This window comes from Suricata suricatta, chromosome 1, assembly GCF_006229205.1.
Source record: "Suricata suricatta isolate VVHF042 chromosome 1, meerkat_22Aug2017_6uvM2_HiC, whole genome shotgun sequence".
Taxonomy (NCBI): domain Eukaryota; kingdom Metazoa; phylum Chordata; class Mammalia; order Carnivora; family Herpestidae; genus Suricata; species Suricata suricatta.
The window spans coordinates 160,580,040-160,594,878 of NC_043700.1; the positions used below are offsets into that span (position 1 = coordinate 160,580,040).

The 14,839-nt window shown below is 38.8% G+C and overlaps 1 protein-coding gene across 1 annotated transcript in view; it reads right to left on the reverse strand.

Moving 5' to 3' along the window:
* Window positions 1-14,839, reverse strand: part of SLC30A9 (solute carrier family 30 member 9) — an 81,118-nt gene that overhangs the window by 56,325 nt on the left and 9,954 nt on the right. The window contains exon 2 of the mRNA XM_029946480.1: window positions 6,899-7,066. Coding sequence (XP_029802340.1) covers window positions 6,899-7,066 — 168 coding nt within the window. The remainder of the gene's footprint in view (window positions 1-6,898; window positions 7,067-14,839) is intronic.

The window sequence follows — 14,839 nt, forward strand, 5'->3', positions numbered from 1 at the left end:
AATAATCAAAGTCATTCAACCAAATCACTAAGATGAATTGCTGGAAGACTGATATTTCTGGATCTTTTTCTCACTACAAACTATCTATAGTTACTAATCATTTAGTGCTAAGAATTATAACCAAGAAATACTAGTAAATGGTTCAAACACAGGTATGAATACTTACTTTACACACCAACACCTTAATAAGCTTGTACTGTTATTACTGGAGCAGAATCTTTATGACTTCAATAAATAACTAGACATTCGATCCATGAATATCTCTAGACACTTGTTTAAAGCTCAGCCCTGGCTGTTCGCCACACATCTGCTGTCATTAGCAAAATTAAAACTAATTTTACTAAAATTTAAAACATCTGAATGCTCCTTAAAAACTTAAGGATTCCTTAGCAAGTCTCTGCCTCTTAATGAGCTGTTCCTGACTTTACCATGTGATTTGAATTATTCAAAAGTTAATCTCAAGTCCTTAAATATACAAATTATCTTTCAATCAAGCAATTACTTGCTATGTGATGGCTAACAACGTCTAATTTGGCCTAAGCAAATTCTGAAAAACTGAGCCCAAAATAAAACCATCAATAAGCAATGTATTTCTAATACAAGAAAATAAAGTTACAATTTTTTCAGCAGAGGAGAAAATAAATCTGGTCATGGATTTCAATTTCAAGTCTTTTGTACAGCAGAAACATTAAGTATTTTGGCCTGAATTTATGTTCACCTCAGAAGAGTATTATAACGTATTTTACCTTCATAGTTATTTCATCATTTGTTTCTCCTCTCATTTCTTTTCTTTTTTTAATGTTTATTTATTTTGAGAGAGAGAAAGAGTGTGCGTGCACACATGCAGCAGGAGAGGGACACAGGAAGAGAGAGATAGAATCCCGAGCAGGCTCTGTGCTGAGTGTGGAGCCCTATACGGGGCTCGATCTCATGACCGCAAGATCAGGACCAGAGCCGAAATCAGGAGTGGGCCACTTAACTGACTGTGCCACCCGGCATCACTCTTCTCGCATTCTATGTTCCAATAAATATTCTGGAACTCAGGGCCGCATCATAATCTCCATCCCCTCATCCTCTAATATCAAACTCTCAATGTTTCTCCCTGCAGTTCTCCTTCATCACAAGAAAAAGAAGAAATTGGCTAAAAGTGCACAGTACGCCCAAAGGAGAATGGGGCTTAGGAAAAAGCATGAAAAACAAGCATTGTAAACATAATGTTTACACTGTAAACAGGTTTCTCAAGGAATCTATAAAATATTCCCATGTGAAAGACAACCAACTAAACAAAAGTAGTCTTAAAATGTTTGTTACTCCTCAAACACTCCCTTCTTCTGACATCATATTCTCCATTTTTCTCCTACCTCTCCAGGCTGTTCCTCTTTAAGTATTCTTCACATCTTTGCTTCTTCCATCTGTCCCTTACTTATTGAGGATTTTTATACTAGAAAACCTTAAATCCTCATTCTAAACTCCCTTATTGTACTGCCTCAAACATACTCATGACTTCAATAAACTCCTATGTAAAGCTAATAACTACTCCTAAATCTCTCCCCAAGTTAGAACGTCACGTTCACTCATTTACAAATATCTACTAAACCACTACTACGTGCAAACCACTGCTCTAGGCACTGAGGTTCCTGTTACTGAGTGGAAGAAACAAAATAATATTGAAAGTATCTATCAGTATTAAGTGCTACCTACTCAGAGAATTAAAATTAGGCTAATATTAAAGGCTGGGTGACTACTTTAGATGAAGTGATTAAAAAATAACTTTGTGCAGAGTTGGCATTTCAACTAAGATGTAACTGACCAGAAGCGATCAGCCATGTGCCTGTGTGGGCACGCTGGAAATAGAAAGCAATTAGAGCAAAGGCCCTAAGTAAGAACAGGTTTGTATTTTCTAAGAACCAAAAGGATTGGCGGAAACAGAATGATCAAAAAAAAGAATGGAAGCACAGAGCCCAGGAAGGCTATTGCAGTAATCCAGGCAAGAGATAATGATGTCTCACGAAACAAAAGTAGTATGCCCGAGGCACGTGGGCGGCCCAGTCAGGTAAGTGTAAAACTCTACATTTCAGCTCAGGTCATGATCTCATGGTTGGGTGAGGTCAAGCCCTGAGTCAAGCTCCATGCTGACAGCACGGAGACTGCTTGGGATTCTCTCCCTCCCTTTCTCTGCCCCTTGCCCCCTTGTGCAAACACACGTGCTCTCTCTCAAAATAAATAAATAATAATATTTTAATGCTAGCCTAATTGTAAAAAAAAAAAGTGGAATACCCAACTACCTACCAGTCAGTCCATCTGTTAAGACGTCATAGACACACCTACAATTCACATGTTCAAAACTAAATCACCACCGTCTCACTACAATAGCTTTGCTTTTCCCAATTTTAGAAGTCAATGAAATAATCTACATAATCACCTAATCTAAAACTAGGCACTGTGCTTTTCTTGACCCTCTTCTCTCATCCCCAAATTCAACCACCTGATCCTAATTACTGAGCTCCTAAATCTCGAGTTCATCTACTCCTTTAAAAAAAGCACTGCCATTATCCTAGTCTGGACCTTCACCTGTATTACTGCTCTCAGCCACCTCCCTTTGCAATACATTTTCCAGTCTTTATCAGATAATTATCTTTCTAAAATTTTAAATCTAATCAAGTACCTCCTCTACTTAAAATACTCTAATAAATTCCCACTGCCTACAAAACAAAGTACAAACTCCTCAACAAAACCTTGATCTCCCAATACTCCTCCCTGTGCTCTCAAAACTACCAACCCCACCACCACGTCATCTACTTATCAATCACACTAAGTTAGGTGTAGTTTACTCTTCTTTCTCTACCATTCAGCACACCAGTACCTAATTTTCTTTTAGGTCCCCAATTAGATAACATTTCCCCTCGTGGAAAACTTTCTCAACCACTCGACACTCCATTAGGTGCCCTTCCCAGGTGCTCCTGCTGCACACACAGTCTCCTCTATCATGGTACTTACTCGCCAGTATTACACTTGCTTACTTAACTTTGTCCTAGTAATGTTCTATTTTGGTAATAAACTCAATCATTCTCATTTGCTTCCATATAAAAAGTGTTCAATAAATACTTCCTGAATAAACTAATGGACAAATAAAGGATTCCATTTGTATGCTGCACAGCAGGCTAGATATCCTGAACAAATTTTTTTCAAACACATTACTAAGCTCACAAAAAATTATCTGAAGAGGGCAAAAACGAAAGGAAAGCAGGACCTTCACAGAGTGAGAACATCAAAGCCAACTCTTCCTCTGAGATTTCTGTTACAGTTTATAGGCTTCAAGCTTTTACTTCCATATCTGCTAGGGAAATAAGAGACCAGAGAATAAGAACTATATTCTGTTTAAGATGGGGGAGTCTAGGGGCGCCTGGGTGGCTCAGTCGGTTAAGCCTCTGGCTTCGGCTCAGGTCAGATCTCACGTTCGTGGGTTCAAGCCCCGCATCAGGCTCTGTGCTGACAGCCTGCTCAGAACCTGGAGCCTGCTTCCTGTTCTGTGTCTCCTTCTCTCTCTGCCCCTCCCCGTCTCATGCTCAGTCTCTCTCTGTATCAAAAATAAATAAAACATTAAAAAAAAATTTTTAAAGAAAAAGATGGGGGAGTCTAACAAGAAAAGAACCCACGCACAGTATAATTCTGAACTGAAAAAAAAAATTCACAAAGAAGGGAACAGCAAGAAAGCACATCAGTCTTTACTTTGCTGTTAAATAGTGAGGATGAAAAAAGTCCTGAAAATCCTAAAGCTGTCGCCCTCACACAAGTCTGCAGTCTACATTCATGCTACCAAAGGTCTAAATAATCTAGAGCAAAGAAGTTAATTGAATTGAATTTGGTCCCAAGCTATCTTCCCAGGAGCTAACAGAGGCAGAAGCAAACACTATGCAGGAATGCATCTTCAATCCAGAAAGACTTCAAATAGTTTCAAAATGTAAAACTGCATGGAAAATGAACAACTCTCAGTTAAGAAACAGATATGGCATCATGCATAAGTGCATAAACAGAGGAAAAAGATAATATAGTTAGAACCAAAACATTTCAGACAGTAGAATTCTCAGTCACAGAATATAAGACATGCCTAATATGGTAATAAAAGAGAATGAAAGAGAAGTTTGGGTTTATGAAAACATAAGGAACAAGAGACCAACCCAGCAAGGTGAAAAATAAACAATTTCTAGAAATGAAAAATATAATCATTGAAATTAAAAACCCAACATACATATCCACCAGCAGATGAGAGGCAACTAACAAGGGAATTAGTAAACTAAGTGGACCTATGAAAATAATCCAGAATTCAGGCCATAAAAATAAATAAAATATGACAAAGAGGCTGAGAGACATAAAAAATAAAGAAAGAAGATATAACATAATTCTAATTAGAGTTCCAAAAGGAGTAAAAGATAACTGAAAGAGGGGTGGCTGGCTGGCTGACTCAGTTGGTGGAGCATGTGACTCCAGATCTTAGGGTTGCTGGTTCGAGTCTCACACTGGGTAAAAGATATTACTTAAAAATAAATAAGTAAGTAAGTAAACTTTTAAAAAAAGAGAGAGAGAAAAGAATTGAGAAAAAGTAATGCTTGAAGGGAGAGTGACAGAACTGTAGAATAATACCAATTCTCAGAGCCTGGAAGCCCAACAAATCTCAAGCAAAATAAACACATAGTAATATATACCTAATATGCAAAAATACATACACAGTAAAATTACAGTTTACACCAAAGTAAAGACTTTCAAAATAAAGGTAATCAAACTTAAAAAGCAACAAAACAGAAAAGACATGAGAACAAAAGCATGATATGCAACTTCTCAACAACAGTGGAAGCCAAAAGACACTAATAGTATCTTAAATGTGACTTTACCATAAAAAGATCCTCACCTAAAGGAACTTCTATAGAATGCACATCAGACAGAAAGACCAGAGAAATAAGAAAAGGTAGTTAACAAAGATTTTTATAAAATTTAAACAAATAACAAGGTATACCATATAGAAGGGAAAGAGCAGAACAAACACAAAATATTAGCCAATAAACACCACGTAAGTTGGGAGAGAAAGTGACAAGAATTAAAGCATTGTAAGTTCTTTATATTTTTCACAAAAAATGTAAACTTTTCAATTACCTTAGATGTTGGAGTACATAGAGTATATAACTCTCAAATGAGTGCATGTATGTGTGTGTGTTTGGGGGAGAGGGGACAATGCAATGAGGAAAAAAAAATTTAAAGGCGAAAAAGAAATAAAAGATAAAAAACATGATACAATGGCAGAAATATATCTAAACATATCAGTGATAACAGTAAATGTAAACAGACTAAATTTCCTATTAAAAGACAAAGATTATCAAATCAGGACAAAAAAAGGTTACAAAAAGGATGGGAAAATCTATACCAAGCAAATACTAATAAAATCTGGTGATGTCACTAAAAAAAAAAATGTTGCTACATTAAAAATAGTGACTATAATTCATCAGTGTTATATAACATTTCTAAATGTATATGTATCTAATAACATAGCCTCAAAATACATAAAGCAAAATTTTAGGGAGAACTATTAAAGGAAAATCTGTCAAATCTACCATCAGAGCTATCATAGCTTAAATGCCTACTTTAAAAAAGAAGGAAAGTTCAGAATTAATAAGCAAAATAGTAAGCAAAATAGCTACTTGATAATTTATTTTTATTTTATTGTTTACATTTTAAATCTTTTTTTCTTAATGTTTGCTTATTTTTGAAAGAGAGTGCATGTGGGTGAGGGGCAGTGGGGGAGGGGGACAGAGGATCTGATGCAGGCTCTGGGCTGACAGTAGGGAGCCCAATGCAGGCTAGAACCCACGAATAACGAGATCATGACCTCAGGCGAAGTTGGGGAAGTTGTGACACTCAATTGACTGAGCCACCCAGGCACCCCACTACAAAATAATTTAAAAATGAACAAAAGAGTAAACACAAAGAAAGCAGGAAGATTTAATTAAGGTAAAAGTAAAACTTAAAAATATAGGAAATAAACATAAAATTTAAAAGTTCAAAGAAAAAAATTATTACTTGGAAAATAAGAAAATGGACAGAGCTCTGGCAAGAATAATCAAGAAAATGACAAATATCATTAGGAATGAAATAAGGGATATAACTATAAATGCTGCTCAGAGTATATAGAGTATCATGAACTTGATCCAATAAATTAAATATTTAGTTTAATTCCATAAACTCCCAGAAAAAATAGAAGTTATTTTTTTTAATTTTTTTAATGTTTTATTTATTTTTGATACAGAGAGAGACAGAGCATGAGAGGGGGAGGGGCAGAGAGAGAAGGAGACACAGAACCGAAAGCAGACTCCAGGCTCTGAGCTAGCTGTTAGCACAGAGCCCGACTCGGGGCTCGAACCCACAAACGTGAGATCTGACCTGAGCCGAAGCCAGAGGCTTAACCGACTGAGCCACCCAGGCACCCCAAATAGAAGTTATTAAAACTGAGTCAAAAAGAAACAGAAAAACTAAATGAAAGTAAATCACAGTTTAATAGCTTTCAACAAAGTAAACACTGATTCAGAAAGTTTTGTACAAAAATTCTATAGAACATTCAAGGGACAAATAATCTTACTGAAGTTATTTCAGTATAACAAAAAATTATTTTTTTTAACATTTATTCATTTTTGAGAGAGAGAGAATGAGAGGGGGAGAGGCAGAGAGAGACAGAGAAAGAGAGAGAGACAAAATTGAAACAGTCTCCAGGCTCTAAGCTGTTAGTACAGAGCCCAACATGGGGCTCAAACTCACGACGGCTACATCAGGACCTGAGCTGAAGTCGGACACTTAAATGACTGACCCACCCACGTGCCCTGAAAAAACATGATTTTAAAAGATTTATACATACCTGTTTCATCAAATGATGGAACTTTTTCCACTCTGTGGATTTGTGATCCTTGTCCTTCTTTCTGAATATTTGTAGAGTATGACTTCACTTGATTCAGTGTACAAATGTATGGGTGACTACAGGGAACCATGTTTGAAAAGCTTCCCAATGTCACTAAATTCTGCCATTCTACAAGAAAAAAAATTAATTTCAAAGTCACAATAAGGATTTTATACCCAATAAAACATACCTACTAGGCTTGGCAAAAGAATAATTTTACAGAATAACAACAAAACTTTTATACTGCTAAATATCCAAATGCACAATGCACCCTCTGCACAGAGGTGTTTCATTGACCCCTAGGTGTATGGGGACCACATTTTGTAAAGGAAAAATAATAATAATATCTATTTTCTCTAATTTATAAATTTATTTATAAGGAAACGTTTAAAATACAAAATCAGATAAGACGTTCTGATTATTGATTATTCACCTGTTCTGAAAGGTCTCTGGAATTCAATACTTTTTTTTGTATGCTGGTTGCATACAAAAAAATGTTGGCATAACATACTTTTCAGAAAAGAGAACTCTAAGTGAGGTGGGAGGAGGTCAAGTGGGCTTCCTATTCAAAATTACCATGTCCTCCTCCTGCTAGAGATTTATTCCTCTTTCATTCCACAATCGTTGTGAATTATACTGATCAGTCATTCATAGTGTCACTGATTTTTTTTTTAATCAGATAATTAGATCAACATTTGGTAAGATTCCTCAGTCTACAGGAATTCTAATTGAAAGAAGAATAGAAGACTAATTACAAAGCACTTCAGCTGCTGCATCTGGGTGACTGTGGGCTTCGGAGGGCTGAAATACAGAAGGAAAATCTATTCCACACTTGCACTGAGGTGGTAGAAAACTAAATCCGACTCTACCCTCATGTGACCTTTTCTCTTTTTTACTATGAGTACTCAGACCCTGAAAACCTTGTGAATAATTTACATCTTTTCTAAACCATCAGATGAAATAATGAAGTTTTGTCATCAGAGATAGTCAAGTTTCTCTAGTGGAGAGTTAAAGCTTTAAGGGCTGAAACTTTCCTTTCCTTTTTTTTTTTTTAAGTAATCTCTACACTCAATGCGGAGCTTGACCTCATGACAGTGAAATCAAGAGTCACATGTTCTACCAACTGAGCCAGCCAGACATTCCAAGGGCTGAAACTTAGTTCTAATTGTGTAATAATGATTTTCCAAAAATGGTAATTCATGTATGTGCAGGTACAGATGTATATATACCTTCCGAAATCAGGGAAAATAAACCTTTTCTGTTTTTATTTTTTTTTTACATTTATTTTTGAGCGACAGAACGTGAACAAGGAAGGGACAGATAGAGAAAGCGACACAGAATCTGAAGCAGGCTCCAGGCTCTGAGCTAGCGGTTAGCACAGAGCCCAATGTGGGGGTTCGAACCCACAAACTATGAGATCATGACCTGAGCCAAATCAACCCACTGAGCCACCCAGGTGCCCCCAAATAAACCTTTTCTTAATGGCTCAGAGAATTCATCAGGAATGTAAGCTATTGTGAATGTTCAAAATAATTTGAAAAGCATGAGAAACATGAAGCAGCATAGGTATCTACTCAAGTTTGAGGCTTGGGATTTTTTTTTTTAATTTCCTGATGTCAACTTACTTGTTCATTTATTTGGTAAATAAATGTTGAAGGCCCAGTATGTTTCTGGTCATTTGGTATTTCTTAAAGACTGAGTAAAGCAAATATAACAATATATCTTCTTGCACATTAAAATATGTAGCCTACTAGTGGGGAGCTTGGGTGGCTCAGTTGGTTGAGCATCTGACTCTTGATTTTGGCTCAGGTCATGATGCCAGGGTCATGGGATGGAGCCCCACATCAGACTCCACACACGGAGCCGGCTTAAGATTATCTGCCCCTATCCCCCTGCCTCGTGCTCTCGCTCTCGCTCGCTCTCTCTCTCTCTAAAATAAAAATTAGGAGCACCTGGATGGCTCAGTTAAGCAATAGACTCTTTCAGCCCAGGTCATGATCTCACAGTCTGTGGCATCAACCCTGCGTCAGGCTCTACGCTGGCAGTGTGGGGCCTGGTTGGGGTTCTCTCTCTCTCTCCCTCTGTCTGCCCCTCCCCCATCACACACTCTCAAAAAAAAATTAAAAAAATGTAAGGAATAAACTTAAAAAAAGTTTTTAAAGCAATGAAATTTTAAAATATGTAGCATACTAGCAAAATGAGTGGAGCAAGGGCTAAAGCAAATCCTAAGAAACTCACTGTCAAGGAAAGCATCTTATTACCAAGGTCACTAGTATTCGGACTTCTAGGTCTGATTCAAAGTATCTTTTGTGATTATTACCTAACAAAGGCAAAATGCCACCAATACTTTTTTTTTCACCCAGAGGTCAAATGCTTTTATAGGGATGGTACTATAATGTTTTTTTTTAATCTTTGATGTTTACTTATTTTTGAGAGAGAGAGAGAGTGCAAGTGAGGGAGAGGCACATAGAGAGGGAGACACAGAATCTGAAGCATGATCCAGACTCTGAGCTGTCAGCACTAAGCTAGAAGTGGGGCTCAAACTCTGAACCGTGAGATCATGACCTGACCCAAAGTAGGACACTCAACCGACTGAGCCACCCAGGCACCCTGGGATGGTACTAAAATGTTAAAAGAGGGAATATTCCACAGTCTAAATATCCTTCCCTAGAAGATGACAATATTTGTGATCAATCCTAGATGTTTTTCAAGGTTCTCCTTAGTGAGCTTTTCAAACATTAAAGAAAATTTCAAACACGTGCAAAGGTAGAAAAAAACAATAAATGTCCATATATTCACTGCCCACCTTCAGCAATGATCAACTCATGGTCAACCCTGTCTTATCTCTACCTGCACCAATATCTCTTCACCTCCATGTTAATTTGATGAAAATCTAAGACAAAATAATTTCATTCTTAAATATTTCTGTATGTATCCTAAGAGACAAGAACTTTTTAAAAACCCAGCCAAACTACCATTACAAAAAAATAAGAAAGAATGCTGTAGATCATCAAACAGCCTCACTTTCCAATTGTTAATAGTGTTACAACTTTTGTGTGTATGAAGAGATCCTAGTAAGACTCACACACTATGGTTGATGCAGACGTCTTTTAAGTCTTTTTTAAGCTACAAGATGTCTTTCTTTAAATTTTATTGTCTTAAAGTTTATTTATTTTGAGAGAGAGAGCGAGCAAGAGCAAGAACAAGAGCGGAGCACACACCTGAGAGAGAAAGAGAGGGAGGAAGAGAATCCCAAGCAGGCTCTGCATTGTCCTCATGAAGACCCACTCAGGGCATGATCTTATGAACTGTGAGATCATAACCTGAGCCAAAATCAAGAGGCACCCACACACCTGACTGAGCCACCCAGGCACCCCAAAGAGCAAATTTTGTACTAAAGTTTTGTCCTGGTAGTTTTTCAGTCTGAATTCTGCAGACTTAATTCTCATGGTGTTGTTTCATCTGTTCTTCTATATGTTCTATAAATCAAAGGCTGTAAAGGCTTTATCTAAATTCTGATTCTTTTTAAAATTTTTTTAAATGTTTATTTTATTATTTTTGAAAGACAGAGACAGAACATGAGCAAGGAGGGGGCAGAGAGCAAGAGTGAAACACAGAATCTGAAGCAGGCTCCAGGCTCTGAGCTGTAAGCACAGATCCTGATGCGGGGTTCAAACCCACAAACCTTGAGATCAAGACCTGAGCCGAAGTTGGACACTTAACCAACTGAGTCACACAGGCGCCCCTAAATTCTGACTCTTTTAATTAGGATGTTACCACTTATTATGAAGTGATGAGTTCTTTCATCAGGAGCCACATAATATTTGGTTGACTATTTGTGTGTCTGCTGTTGTTCAATGGCCATAACCATTTACCCATTAGGTGATTACAAATGGCAACATTCAAATTTATCACTTCTTCATTTGTTAGAACATTCCTACGAAAAGAAAATCCCATTCATTTATTTGGTTATTCAGCAGTATATTTCACATAGGAAAATCAAGCTAAATGCTTACTCCTCTCCTTACTTATCAGTTCTCATAATAAAGAGTTCACTACCTAACATCCTGAAGTAGTGACACATTAATCTGTGTATATAACATTATTATTTCATAGATTCTTATTTGATATATTTCAATTCATTTCAGTCACTCTGATAATTAGTTAAGCTGTCCCATTTCTGACCAGTAGGAGTCTCTTCAAATTGACTCCTGCATCCTTCTGACAATCTTTGATAGCTTCCTTGCTAGCTGTTCTTGAAAACTCCTTAATTTTTAACTTCAGAAGAATTTCAGGTATCAGCAACTTTAAAAGTACACATTTGGCATTAACAAAAGATCAAAAATTGCACAAAACTTGCAGAATACATTACCACCTTTAACATTTTATACTCTAAAAAATATACAGGACCACATTTTATTCAAGAAAGAAAGTACTATCTAACACACAGCAATAGCAACACAACCATTTGATAAGGGGCGCCTGGGTGGCTCAGTCGGTTAAGCGTCCGGCTTCAGCTCAGGTCATGATCTCACGGTTCGTGGGTTTGAGCCCCGCGTCAGGCTCTGTGCTGACAGCTAGCTCAGAGCTTGCAGCCTGCTTCAGATTCTATGTCTCCCTCTTTCTGACCCTCCCCTGCTTGCACTGTTTCTGTCTCTCAAAAATAAATAAATAAATAAAAATTTAAAAATAAATAAATAGGGGTGCCTGAGTGGCTCTGTCACTTAAGCATCTGACTTTGGTTCAGGTCATGATCTCACAGTTTGTGAGTTCAAGCCCCATGTCGGATTCTGTGCTGACAGCTCAGAGCCTGGAGCTTGCTTTAGATTCTGTGTCTCCTTCTCTGCCCCTCTTCCACTCACTTCTGTCTCTCTCTCTCTCTCTCTCTCTCTCAAAAATAAACATAAAAAATAAAAATAAACAACCAGTTTTTAATAAATTTTTGAATTCATTAATTATTTCTAAGAGGCAGAAAGATAGCAAAAAAATATTACCCACCATGATTACCCTTTCTTCAAGGTGACATCTAAAAAAAGCTGCAGACAGCAGCTTAATCTTTAAGAGCGTGGTGCTCACCGTTGCAGAGTTGGACAGGGATCTTCTCATTGCTGTACAGGGAAGAGCTAGGTCTTCACCAAGACTGCAAAGCTACCACCATCCTGTCAGCCTGGTCACAACCCTCGGTCCTCTCTGCTTTTATCTTACTGATACCGCCTCTGTAGTGCCTAACAGCCTGCGCTGATAACTACTAGTCCTCTCTCTTCAACCTGATTTGTCACCCACCACTTGCTCTGGCTTTCAGAGGAAATTGAGCCTTCTTTCTCAGACTATACTACACAGCACGAAAAACGCATTTTGTCTCATACAAACTGACACTTCTGTCTACTGTGTATGGTGCTGCTACAAAAACCATAACTAAACACAAACAAAAATATGTCTTGCAGTTTGCAATGTTTTCTTACTGGCTAATTTAAGGACTAGAGTTAAACTTGTAGCGTAAGTCTTTCAGAGGTAAGTCTCTTAAATGACTATTTCAGTAGTTTCTCCCCCAAATTCTTAAAGGACTGATGTACCAAAAACTAAATAATTGTTAAGCTGAATTCTAAAGAGGTTAGTGTGAACTTAAAATACACAATAATAACAGCAGAAGCTTTCTGGGCCCATAAAATATACAATAATACAAACTGCAAAAAATGTTCCTCATGATGGTATTTATCATGGCAAAAACTGGAAACTTAAATGTTTCCTGATAGAAAAATAAAAATTAAATTATGATATCCCTATATTTTCACTGTGTATACATTAAAAACTATTAAGATTATGGAAAAATATTGACAATATAACATAAAAAAGCAAAAGACAAAATAACATAGGACTTCAACTATTTAAAAATGTGACTAAAGGTGCCGGGGTGGCTCAGTTGGTTACGCATCCCACTCTTCATTTTGGCCCAGGTCATGATCTCATGGTTTTCAAGTTCAAGCCTTGTGTCAGGCTCCAAGTTGACAGTGAAGAGCCTGCTCGGGATTCTCTCTTCCTCTCTCTGCACTTACTCCACTCTTGCTCTCTCTCTCAAAATAAACAAACATTTTAAAAAATGTGACTAGTGGGGCGCACCTGGATGGTTCAGTCAATTAAGTGCCTGACTCTTGATCACAACTTAGGTCTCAATGTTAGGGTCATGAGTTCAAGCCCTGCATTGGGATCCATGCTGGGCATGAAGCCTACTTAAAAAATAATAATAAAATAAACAAAAATGTGACTAGGGGGAGGTTAAGATGGCACAGTAGTAGCAGGACCTTATGCTTGCCTCGCCCCTCCAACACTGGTAGATAAATGTCAAGTCATTGTGAACACCCGGGAAGTCTACCTGAGAACTAAGAGAACAAACTGCAGCTAGCGGGAATGAAGAAGCCAAACTGTGGAAGGAAGGCGATGCAGAGATGAAATTTGGGGGAGAAAAGAATCAGTGGTGCTACAGAGTGGAGGGAGCCCTGATCGCGGAGAGGGAAGAGAGGAGAAAAAGAGATAAAGAGGGAGGGGAGAGGAGAGAGGGAGAGAAAGAACATGCAAGCGAGAGTGAGCAGGGCACAGGGCATTGCACAAGAAAATCCCTTCCACCAAACCACTGATGGGGAAAATGACAAGGGCTGATAATCCCAAGTTTTTACAAGCAGCGGAGCTCAAAGTCTGAAGTTTTAGAAGTCCTCGCCACTGCTGGGGTGGAGCCTGAGGGCTACAGAGGTGCTCCTGTGCAGGAGGACAGGCCTGGGTGCAGGCGGCATGGGCTGAGGATCCCGAGTCACACTGAGAGAGACCAGTCCCCTTCTTGGAGTGCACTTGGGAGAGGTGGCACTGCCTCTCCAGGGACAAAAAAGCCAGCAGACTGTCAATTGGCCTAAGAGCAGAGGCAGCTGCTCACGGCAGCTAAGCTGGACACTGCTTTCTGCTGCACTTGACCATAAACTCCAAGCCTCTGAGCGTTCATGCAACTGCCCTGCTGGGACAATCTGGCATCAGCCACACACCGTGAGACCCTTCCCCAGAGGATCAGTGCAGGTCCATGCCCTGCTGGGCCCCTAAAATTTGGAGTTTTGAAACCCAGCCAGTGCACCTCACATAAAAACTAGGAGCACTGCACCGGGTGGGCAGAGAGCCCAGACACAGACAAGGTGAAGGCAGAGAACTGAGGGAAGCCTGGGACAAATGAAGGGAGAATAATTTACTTTTGTGTATGGGTTTCCTGAACAGCTGAGGGCATGGACTCCCCTCTCTGGGGCCTAGAGAGCCCGCTGATGCTCCCTCCCCGCCCGCCCCCCGCCCTACCATCAGCATAGTGGGACTTCAGTGAGTGGCAAAGCGCCCACAGTGGAGGCTCAAACTACTTTCACCAAGCCCTTCCCCTCTGTGCTCTGAAGGCACTTCTAAACTAAGGCAAGTGTGCCTGATGGTCAGAGCAGCAGTGGGCCACTCCCCCAGAAGAGTGGTACAAAGCTTCAGTTCTAGGAGAAATAAGATCCAACCTCCTTTAACAATTAGCCGACCAAAACATACCTAGTTGAAACTTGTCACAACGTGGGCAAGGTAAAAACCCTCCCCACTGCAGCACAGAGAAACTCTGCAGAGGACTGACCTGAGGGGAAAAAACAGCTAAAATACAACAGCAGAGTACACAAAGCATATACCAAAAACATTTCCTGAAGCATCAGGCCCTAGACAGTATGACTTCTTAATACAGTCATTGCTCTCAGGAGTAGGAAATAGAACAGGCTTTTCTAACACGCAGAAGACAGAGACCCAGACAAAATGTCAAGATGGAGGAATTCATCCTGAAAGAAAGCACAAGAGGTCACAGCCAGGGATCTAATCAAAACACATATAAGTAACATGCCTGGACCAGAA